Consider the following 9,674-nt stretch of genomic DNA (forward strand, 5'->3'; position numbering starts at 1 on the left):
TTTAAGGCTAGTAAGGGGAGCCAGAATCAAATTGGACATGAGGACTTGGTTCTAAGCATAACATATCTGGGCTGTGGTCACAGTGTCAGGTTAGAAACAGGAATGAGAGGTAGGAGAGAGCAAGAGAGTGGAGGCTCGAGCTCTGTATATAAATCAGGACCCTGGGCAGAGATATCTGGAAGTGGCCCCTTTAGGGAGACATACTCATACTCCAGCCTACTCGCAATGAATAACTCAGCCCTGTCCCCCCACCCCAAACACTTACACTCATCTCTTCACACCCAAGGTCACCCATACACGTGGAGCTGTACCTCCTATTTATTGTGGATAGGGTGTTCACTTGTGCACAGACATAGTGGAGGATGTAAGATGTAATTCATCCCATCGACAGCTCTGAGTTCAACTTCTCCTCGGACTGGCTGAGGAGAGAAGAAGCCAAGGGAAGAAGCCAGGAAGCCCTCAGTCCAAATCCAGCCTACGGGCTTGTTTTATTTGGCCTGTACCATATTTTTAACAAATGGTGCCAGTATTTAAATTTAGGAGGTTTTACATAAAAATCTGGTGTCTAGGTTATTTTGACAAGTGGGAAGACCTGGGAAGACCAAGCGCACGTTCCACCTGGCACAACTGGCCGGAGCAGAGCAGCAAGCTCAAGCTTGGCGGGGCACCCTCTCCAGGTCCACGTGGCCCTTGTCACCTGCTGGTGCATTTAACTGCCTTTCCCCTTTGGGTCACCTTCCTGGTCTTCATGGGTGGTTGTCTTAGTCTGTTTGGGCTGCTATAGCAAAATATCACATCTCGGGTAGTTGATATACAACAGTTCTCGAGGCTGGAGGTCTGAGACCAGGTTGAGATCTCCAGCCCTCCATCATCAGGCCCTTTTCCAGCTTGCAGATTGCTCACTGTGTGCTCACATGGCAGAAGAGGACAGGCCAGCCCTCTGAAGCCTCTTTTATAAGGGCATTCATCTCATCTTGAGGGCTCTTGACCCTCACTTTCATGACCTAAGCACTTCCCAAAGACCCTACCTCCTCCTACCATTGCACATTAGGGTTTCAACGTATGAATTTGTGGGAACCAAACATTCAGATCATAACAGTATTGGAGTTTGTGGTCTCTGGCATAATGGCTAATGCACAATGTAAACAACTGATAAATTTATCAACAAAAACTATTTTCAAGTTGGTTGAATTTATGCATAGATCACTCACCACATAGCAACCATCTCGGGATCCCCATTGCTTACCAAATGATGTCTACATCCCTAGTCTGCTCGCAGTCTGACCTGTATCTTATATCCAATCATTCTCTTATAAAGGTAGTGGAGTTCTGTCTTATGGACTTGGAACTCATAGAAACAGCTCCATAAGCTTGGGAGAGACAAAAGGAGAGACATAGATAAGCAGAGAGACTAAGGGAAAGAGAGAGACAGACAAGAGCAGTACAATTTAAATGAAAGTGTTAGTTGCTCAGTTGTGTCCGACTCTTTTCGACCCCGTGGATCGTAGCCCATTAGGCTCCTTTGTCCATGGGGTTTCCTAGGCAAGAATACTGGAGTGGGTTGCCATTCCCTTCTCCAGAGGATCTTCCCAACCTGGAGATCGAACTTGGGTCTCCTGCATTGCAGGCAGATTCTTTACCATCTGAGCCACCAGGGAAGCCTACAATTTAAATAGTGCCAGTCATTCCCCTCTTCCACCCTCTCCTCTACTCTGTCTACTCACTGGTCATGTGCCTGGATGCAGTTAGGCCTGAAAGAATTAACATGTTGACAAAATGTATGTAAGAAAATATGTGAGGACTTCCCTAGTGGCCCCGTGGTTAAGAATATGCCTGCCAATTCAGGGGACATGGGTTTGATCTCTAGTACAGGAAGGTTCTACATGTTGTGGGGCAACTAAGCCTGTGTGCCACAGCTACTGAAGCCTGCGAGCTCTCAAGACTGCGTTCCACAAGAGAAGCCTGCAGTGACAAGCCTGTACACTGAGATGAAGAGTAGCCCCCACTTGCCGCAGCTAGAGAAAGCCTGCGTGCAGCCATGAAGACTCGGTGCAATCAAAATACTCATTAGGAAAAGAAAGAAAATATGCGAATGATTTTGGTTCCCTTACCACTGACTGTTGCTGAAGCTGAAACTCCAATACTTTGGCCATCTGATGCGAAGAACTGACTCATTTGAAAAGACCCTGATGCTGGGAAAGATTGAAGGTGGGAGGAGAAGGGGACGACAGAGGATGAGATGGTTGGATGGCATCACCGACTCAATGGACATGAGTTTGAGTAAACTCTGTGAGTTGGTGATGGACAGGGAGGCCTGGCATGCTGCAGTCCATGGGGTCACAAAGAGTCAAACATGACTGAGCGACTGAACTGAACTGAACCATTGACAAACAGGTGAATGAAATGCATTGTTCAAATGGTCAGACTCCTGAACTTCATGGACATCCTTGAGTTAAAGCTGAAGAATAATTATAGGCCAAAGGAAACACCAGCTAAAGAACAAGATAAAATGTATCTGCAGTTTGTATTGAGTGCCGTCCTCTATCAGTAAATGATTTCTTCTCACCAACCTTTTTCTCATGTTTGCGTTATGAATTATATTTTAAAATAGGAATCAGTCTATATCTTAATTTAATAATTTAAAATTTATATTTTAATAATTTGAAATTTAAAATAAACTTTTATCTTAAAGGAGTAGACCTGAGTATGGGTTTTAACTTTTTCAAAGTAATTCACGCCAGCAATCCTGGGCCAACTCTGATTCTTCCAGGAGCATCCAATACTTGGACAACCCTTTTTTGTACTTCATCCCTGCAAGACGAGTGAATTCATGACTCCTGTGTTAAAGAATTCTCAAAAAATCAATAGGTAAGAAATACCATCAAGATACATTGGCTTCAGTCTTATTTTAAAAGTATAAATCTTTTTATGTGATTCTAAAAGCTAAACTAAAAAAGAAATATTCTTTGTCATAATAATAATGGCTAACATTTATTGAATTTTTTTACTGTGTTCTAGGCATTGTTCTAAGTATTTCAGATATATTAACACACTGGATTTCTATAACACCCCTGTGAGCTAAGTACTATTATTTTACCTGGTTTACAGAGGAGAAGGCTAACGTACAGAGGGCCTAAATAACCAAGGTCACATATCTTGTTGAGTGGTGGAACCTGGGGTGGGAACCCAGGCACTCTTGCCTCCGAGCCATACTCTTCACCACTGCACTCTGCTACCTTAGCTAATGCTGTCAGCTGGGTCAAACTGGAATCATTGAGGAAAGTCAAGAGCATCAGTGCCTTGACCCCCCCCTCCCTTAAGCTGCTTTAGTGGGGGCTCCTCAGCCTCTTTGGCCCCCAAGTCCCTGTCAAGCAACAGATTGGCATTGGGAAATGCTGAGATTCCAAGTGACCAGCACACTTCTTTGAAGAAAGCCTCATTTCTCTGATTGTTGGTAAATGATTTTCTACCACTCAAACAAGCACAATGGAAACAGAGTTTTCTGTGTTTCACTTACTTCCCAGGAATGTCAACTACATCACGTCGTGGCTGAGCATGGTAGGGCCAGCTGTTGGGCTGAATCTTCCTCTGAGTTACGCCACAGCAGCCTCTCAGGATGAAGGCAACGTCGGTGGACAAGGTAAAAAGAGAAGCCTGTGCTCCACGTTTCCTGTTGCAAAGATCCTGGAGCCTCTTTTGCATTTGGCTATGTCGCCCCTGCTGGCCCCAGCATTTATTAAGTCTGCTTTCATCTCTGACAGACTGGACACTGACTTGTTTGTCTAGTTTTCCAACCAACCAGCGTCCACTCATTTAGGAAGCTCTTGACTTTCCTATAGTAACACTCACCCAACCACAGAGCTGAGTGGTTTTATTTTAGAATTTATATTCTTGAAACAAGTCTTTACTGCTCAGTTAACCTTCTTTCATTTTCTTGGCTTTTGTTCTTGTTCTTCAGATTCTTCTATTGAGCGAAAAAGCTTAGAAGAACACTGAGAGTTTATGCGGCTGGCCCTGGTTTTAATGGGGCCAATATGGTGTGAGATTTCAGCTCACCGAGACTCTGACGTGGATTTTTTTCCCCTTGGAAGTAAATGTCTGCAGCAACTGATATGCTCTATATTTAGAAGAAACACTGCAAAGACACAAATTACTAAAAATAGCCAAAAAGGGCTCTAGCTCAGTAATAGAAACAATGACATCATCAGGGCACTTCCAGGTTCTTCTCTGATGTCTCTGAGGCTCATTCTCTTCATCTTTGATTTGAGAATAACAAGATACCTCATAAGGTCGCTGTGAGAAACACATGAGAGCCTTAGTGTGTGAGAAAGTATGGGAAAGTATTAAGAAACTATTCATTAAATGGTCACCTTTCTTATAATTGATTGTCATTCACTAATCTGTCAATAAGTTTAATAGTCAGTAAGGTATTAAGATGAACCCTGTAAAGTTTGGTTTGGGGTTGCTGTTTCGTTTTTCATTTTAACTTGCTAAGGTCTTAAACTAAGAGAAAAACATAATCACCTCTTTAGAGCAACTAGATTAGTGCCTGTCAGTGAGGGACACACTTTAGAGTCATTTGAGGATCTTTCTCAACTACAGGCACTGCCACCCGCTGGAACTGCCCCTCCAGGTGATTCTGAGGTACCTGCTCCTGAAGAAGTTCTGCTCTGGATGTAACTTTTGAGCCGCATTTATTTGTAGTGTTTTGGTCTCCCAATAGGCCTTTTCCAGTTCTGTGCACATAACTGGACTTCAAGCTAGACTTACTTCCTAACATTGTCCAGGTCTCACCCAAGAGACTGGCTAGCAAGGAGTCTAGGAGGCACCTGGAGAGGCAGCCCACTTTGGGGAGCAGTTAGCATGAGGGGATTATCTGCTGGCGAATCACAGAGGCCCTGCCATCCCGGCTAGTCTCCAGGTTAAGGGCTGCACTCTCAGGCAGGGAGCAGAAGTAGAGAAGGGGTTAATTCAAATTGCTGGAAAAGCTAAAAGTAAATTTTAAAACGCTGAGCTGCACATATTCATGCTGGTATGAGAGCCTGCTTACATGCTTGCTGGGCATTTTGGTATTTACCACTTAACATCTTTTCAACTTCTGCAAGGGATTTTTCCTCCCCACTCTCCCTAATGTAAACACAGATTTCTTAGCAAGTCATTTCTCAAGCCATGTCATTTCTGGGGTAAAAAAAAAAAAAATGTAATAATGTGTCCTGTGGATGATGTACTCATCTGGAAATATTAGTTGTCCTTTGTGAACAGATTCTGAGGTGATAGTAGTCTGTCAGCTTGGGAGCAGTGTGTAGTTTCTTTTTTTTTTTTTTAATTTAAAATGTTTTTTCTCTGATAAAGATCTGAAAATTCATCACTGGCAGAAAAAAGTTCTGAAGAGCTCCTCTAAGGTTGTGGAGACCACCCTCCTCAGGTCCTTCTCCTCAAGCAGTTCTATTTCTTTTCAGAATTTTTTCACTTAAACTTTTAATTTTTGGTTGATAAAAATTACCTTTTTTAAAAGAATGCAGTAAAATAACAGACTGTTATCCCAACAGTCATAAAATTAGAAAAATGTTTTGTCAAAGTAACAGTTCTTTCTCTGTAATATGAGAATTTTTTCCCTAAGTGTTTCCTGTCCAGCTAATATGAAGGCAGAGCTCCTTCAGTCAGCAACAAGACTGGTTACAGCTGCTGCAAGCCAGTCTCCTAAACTCCACTTCTGTGTGATCTTAGCAAACCCCTTTCACCTCTCTGATCCTCACATTCTTCATATGCACCATGAGGAAGCTCAGCCATGTGACTTGTGAGGCCCACCCAACTCTTGGGTCTGTGAAATTGGGAGAATTCTAGAGAGCTGAATGGTGAGGTTGGTTTGCTACTAGCTGCATTGCTTGAGCTAATTTTCTTAATCTCTTTTAGTCTGTTACCACTTCTTTTTTAAAGTCCATAGTATCAACTCCACTCACCTAACAAGGGCACAAAGATCAAAATGGTAAGTATGTCTAATGTGCTTTGTAACCAACTCAGTGCCTTGTGGAGTCATGTGAACAGGGGATAATCAGCCTATTGAGGCATCATACCTGCTCCCTCCCACCTCAGTTCTGGCCTGACTCCTTCCCAGGCAGGTGATCAGGCACGCCTTCTCTGCCCATAGCCTGTCTGACCATTGCTTATGCTGGTTCCCACCTGGAAGTGCTTCCTTCCCCATATTTCTACCCGATTCTCAACCTGCTCCATGTGATTCACTCTTTACAAAACCATGTCTGACCCCAAAAGCTCCCACTGGGGGACTTCCTCCTTTGCTATCACTGTACTTAGTCATAGAAGCTTGTAATTGTCTCCTTTTCACTCTGATTGATGGATAGTAAGTAACTTACTGAGCCAATTTTGGGGGGTATGTTGTAAAATGGCATGCACAGAAGAGTTGCTATCTGCCCTGTAGGTGATCCAGGGCATGCTGTCAGTCTGGGGACCCAAGTAGGTGGGCTTTTTCTTTGAGTGACCATTGAAGGGCAAGAGGCTGTGCTGATCATCAGGTACTAGCCTACAAGCTACAGATTACAAAAAAAGAAAAAGAAACTACCACACTGCATCCAAAATGTGTAAGATAAAGAGGGAAAAAAAAATCAGAAGTGAGTTTTTGCATCCATTTCTCCCTGGATAGCTATCAGTTCAGTTCAGTCGCTCAGTCGTGTCCGACTCTTTGCCACCCCACGAATCGCAGCACGCCAGGCCTCCCTGTCCATCACCAATTCCCGGAGTTCACTCAGACTCACATCCATCGAGTCAGTGATGCTATCCAGCCATCTCATCCTCTGTCGTCCCCTTCTCCTCCTGCCCCCAGTCTCTCCCAGCATCAGAGTCTTTTCCACTGAGTCAACTCTTCACATGAGGTGGCCAAAGTACTGGAGTTTCAGCTTCAGCATCATTCCTTCCAAAGAAATCCCAGGGCTGATCTCCTTCAGAATGGACTGGTTGGATCTCCTTGCAGTCCAAGGGACTCTCAAGAGTCTTCTCCAACACCACAGTTCAAAAGCATCAGTTCTTCAGTGCTCAGCTTTCTTCACAGTCCAACTCTCACATCCATACATGACCACTGGAAAAACCATAGCCTTGACTAGACGGACCTTTGTTGGCAAAGTAATGTCTCTGCTTTTGAATATGCTATCTAGGTTGGTCTCCAAGGAGTAAGCGTCTTTTAATTTCATGGCTGCAGTCACCATCTGCAGTGATTTTGGAACCCAGAAAAATAAAGTCTGACACTGTTTCCACTGTTTCCCCATCTATTTGCCATGAAGTGAAGGGACCAGATGCCATGATCTTCGTTTTCTGAATGTTGAGCTTTAAGCCAACTTTTTCACTCTCCACTTTCACTTTCATCTAGAGGCTTTTTAGTCCCTCTTCACTTTCTGCCATAAGGGTGGTGTCATCTGCATATCTGAGGTTATTGATATTTCTCCTGGCAATCTTGATTCTAGCTTGTGCTTCTTCCAGTCCAGCGTTTCTCATGATGTACTCTGCATAGAAGTTAAATAAGCAGGGTGACAATATACAGCCTTCATGTACTCCTTTTTCCTATTTGGAACCAGGCTGTTGTTCCATGTCCAGTTCTAACTGTTGCTTCCTGACCTGCATACAGGTTTCTCAAGAGGCAGGTCAGGTGCTCTGGTATTTCCATCTCTTTCAGAATTTTCCACAGTTTAAGTTTTTCTTAATACTCTCAGTGTATTAGGAAATGGAGATCTGCATTGTCACAACTAGCTTTTACATAATTCAGAGAGCTGATACTCCAGTGAGTTGGAGTTTTGGGGGGATTGAAATTTAAGAATATGGGGATATTCGCTTGGGCAGATACTTACTGAATTCCTCTTATGTGCTGAGCCCTAGGCTAGGTGACAGGGTAGCAAATGCAGAGCCTTGACTCGGCTCAGACGAATGCCCAGTCCAGTGGAGAAGACAAACGAGGGCAACACAGGGATGGTAGGATGCAGGCTGTGGCAGAGGTGTGGAAAGCAAGCCTCTGGAAGATTCGCAGAAAAAGAATATAAGTAGAGTTGTGAAAAACTTACGATTTAGCCAGGTCAAGAATGGAGGAAAGAAAGACCTTGAAGGTACATGTGGGGAAGTGGTAAAGGAGACCTGGCAAGCAGGACTGGGGCCAGGTCTGGAGGAGCCTTTATTGACACACCGATGATTTGTATTTGGCCTGAAAACCACAAAGAGCTGCTGAGGGAATTCAAGTAGAGCAGTTAAAGTAATCACATTTGTATTTTTAAAAGTACTTGTATTTTTAAAATGACTAATCACACGTACACTTTGTCAGATTTTTCACCAGCAGGTACTGGCCCACAGACTTTAGAAGATACAAGAGTGCGGAAAGGGCTAGGAATATGTCAAGGATGATCTCTGATTTTTGCCTAATACCTTTCAAAGCAAAACCTGCCAGTATCCTGAAAAGTTTGAGTTCTGGCTTACTGTGTTACTGGGGGCAACTCACTGCACCTCTCTGAGCCTCTGCTTCCTAACATATTAAATGGAAAGAAGGGTATTAGATCAAGTAAAACCAGTTTATTGGTTTATGACCAGTATTTTTTATGAAACAGAATATGTCAAAGAAAAGCAGTCCCTGTGTTTCCTTTACTGCCACAATACTATCAGACTCACAGCACATCTGACACTAGATGTGGGTTTTCCACACATCGGACATGTCTGCAACACCAGCTACGTGTTCTCCATTTCGGTTCAGTTTTCATACCATCTACCATAAGTTAGTAACAGCTCCTCCAGGTTAAATGTTCAGTCTCACAAAACTGCCCCACTTGAGACAGTTGCAAGTCCCAGATTGTCACCTATATTTCTAACTGACCAGCTATATGTCAGGGTTCCCATGACTTCCTCCTTGGGTTTCAATAATTTGCTGTAATGACTCACAGTGCTCACGGAAACACTTATCCTTATCAGTTTGTTATATAACAAAACATAATAAAGGATACAGATGAAAATCTGCTCAGGTGAGGTCCAGCAGGATTCCAAGTGTAGGAATTCCTGTCCCCATGGAGCTGGGGTGCACCACCCTCTTGCCATATATAGATGTGTTCACCAACCTGGAAGCTCTCTGAAACATGAACCTTTGGAATTTTTGTGGAGGCTACATCACATAAGCATGATCAATCATTAACTCCACTTCTAGCCCTTTTCCCTTTCCCAGATGATGGATGGTGGGGCTGAAAGTTCCAAGCTTTTAATTAGGGCTTGGTCTTCCTGGTAATCAAGAAGCTCCCTTCCTGAAGCTATTCAACCAAGAGTCAACCATTAGCACAAAGCCACTCCTATCACCTAGGAAATTCCAAGACATTTAGGAGCCCTGTGTCAGGAACTGCGGCAGAGACCAAATATTGGGACAAAAGATGCTCTTCAAACTTTCACCACTTGGGAAATTTCAAGAATTTTAGAAGATCTGTGCCAGGATCCTGGGGGCAGAGGCTAATATATATTTTTTATTATTTCACAAATACATGGAGAAAAAGTACATTACACACAGTGAGGGTATCACTGTTTTGTGAACTTTGATTTCAACTAGATGCGTAGAAAATCTGTGCTTGTGTGTGTGTGTGTGCTAGTTTTGATGTAAATATAGCTGTAACTCCAGGGAGCAGACTGGAGATTTTATTTGAAAATTT

The 9,674-nt window shown here is 43.3% G+C and overlaps 1 protein-coding gene across 2 annotated transcripts in view; it reads left to right on the forward strand.

Moving 5' to 3' along the window:
- The window catches only part of ATG10 (autophagy related 10), a 262,954-nt gene extending 258,573 nt beyond the window's left edge, over positions 1-4,381 (forward strand). For both annotated transcript variants that reach the window (XM_086412856.1, XM_086412857.1), the window contains 3 exons: positions 2,771-2,868; positions 3,525-3,640; positions 3,959-4,381. In XM_086412856.1, the coding sequence (XP_086268982.1) occupies positions 2,771-2,868; positions 3,525-3,640; positions 3,959-3,996 (252 nt within the window). In that variant the 3' untranslated portion in view covers positions 3,997-4,381. The remainder of the gene's footprint in view (positions 1-2,770; positions 2,869-3,524; positions 3,641-3,958) is intronic.
- The last annotated feature ends 5,293 nt before the right edge of the window (positions 4,382-9,674 follow it).

Source organism: Bos grunniens, chromosome 7 (genome assembly GCF_055505025.1).
Source record: "Bos grunniens cultivar Pamir isolate PY7600 chromosome 7, Bosgru_T2T1.0, whole genome shotgun sequence".
Taxonomy (NCBI): domain Eukaryota; kingdom Metazoa; phylum Chordata; class Mammalia; order Artiodactyla; family Bovidae; genus Bos; species Bos grunniens.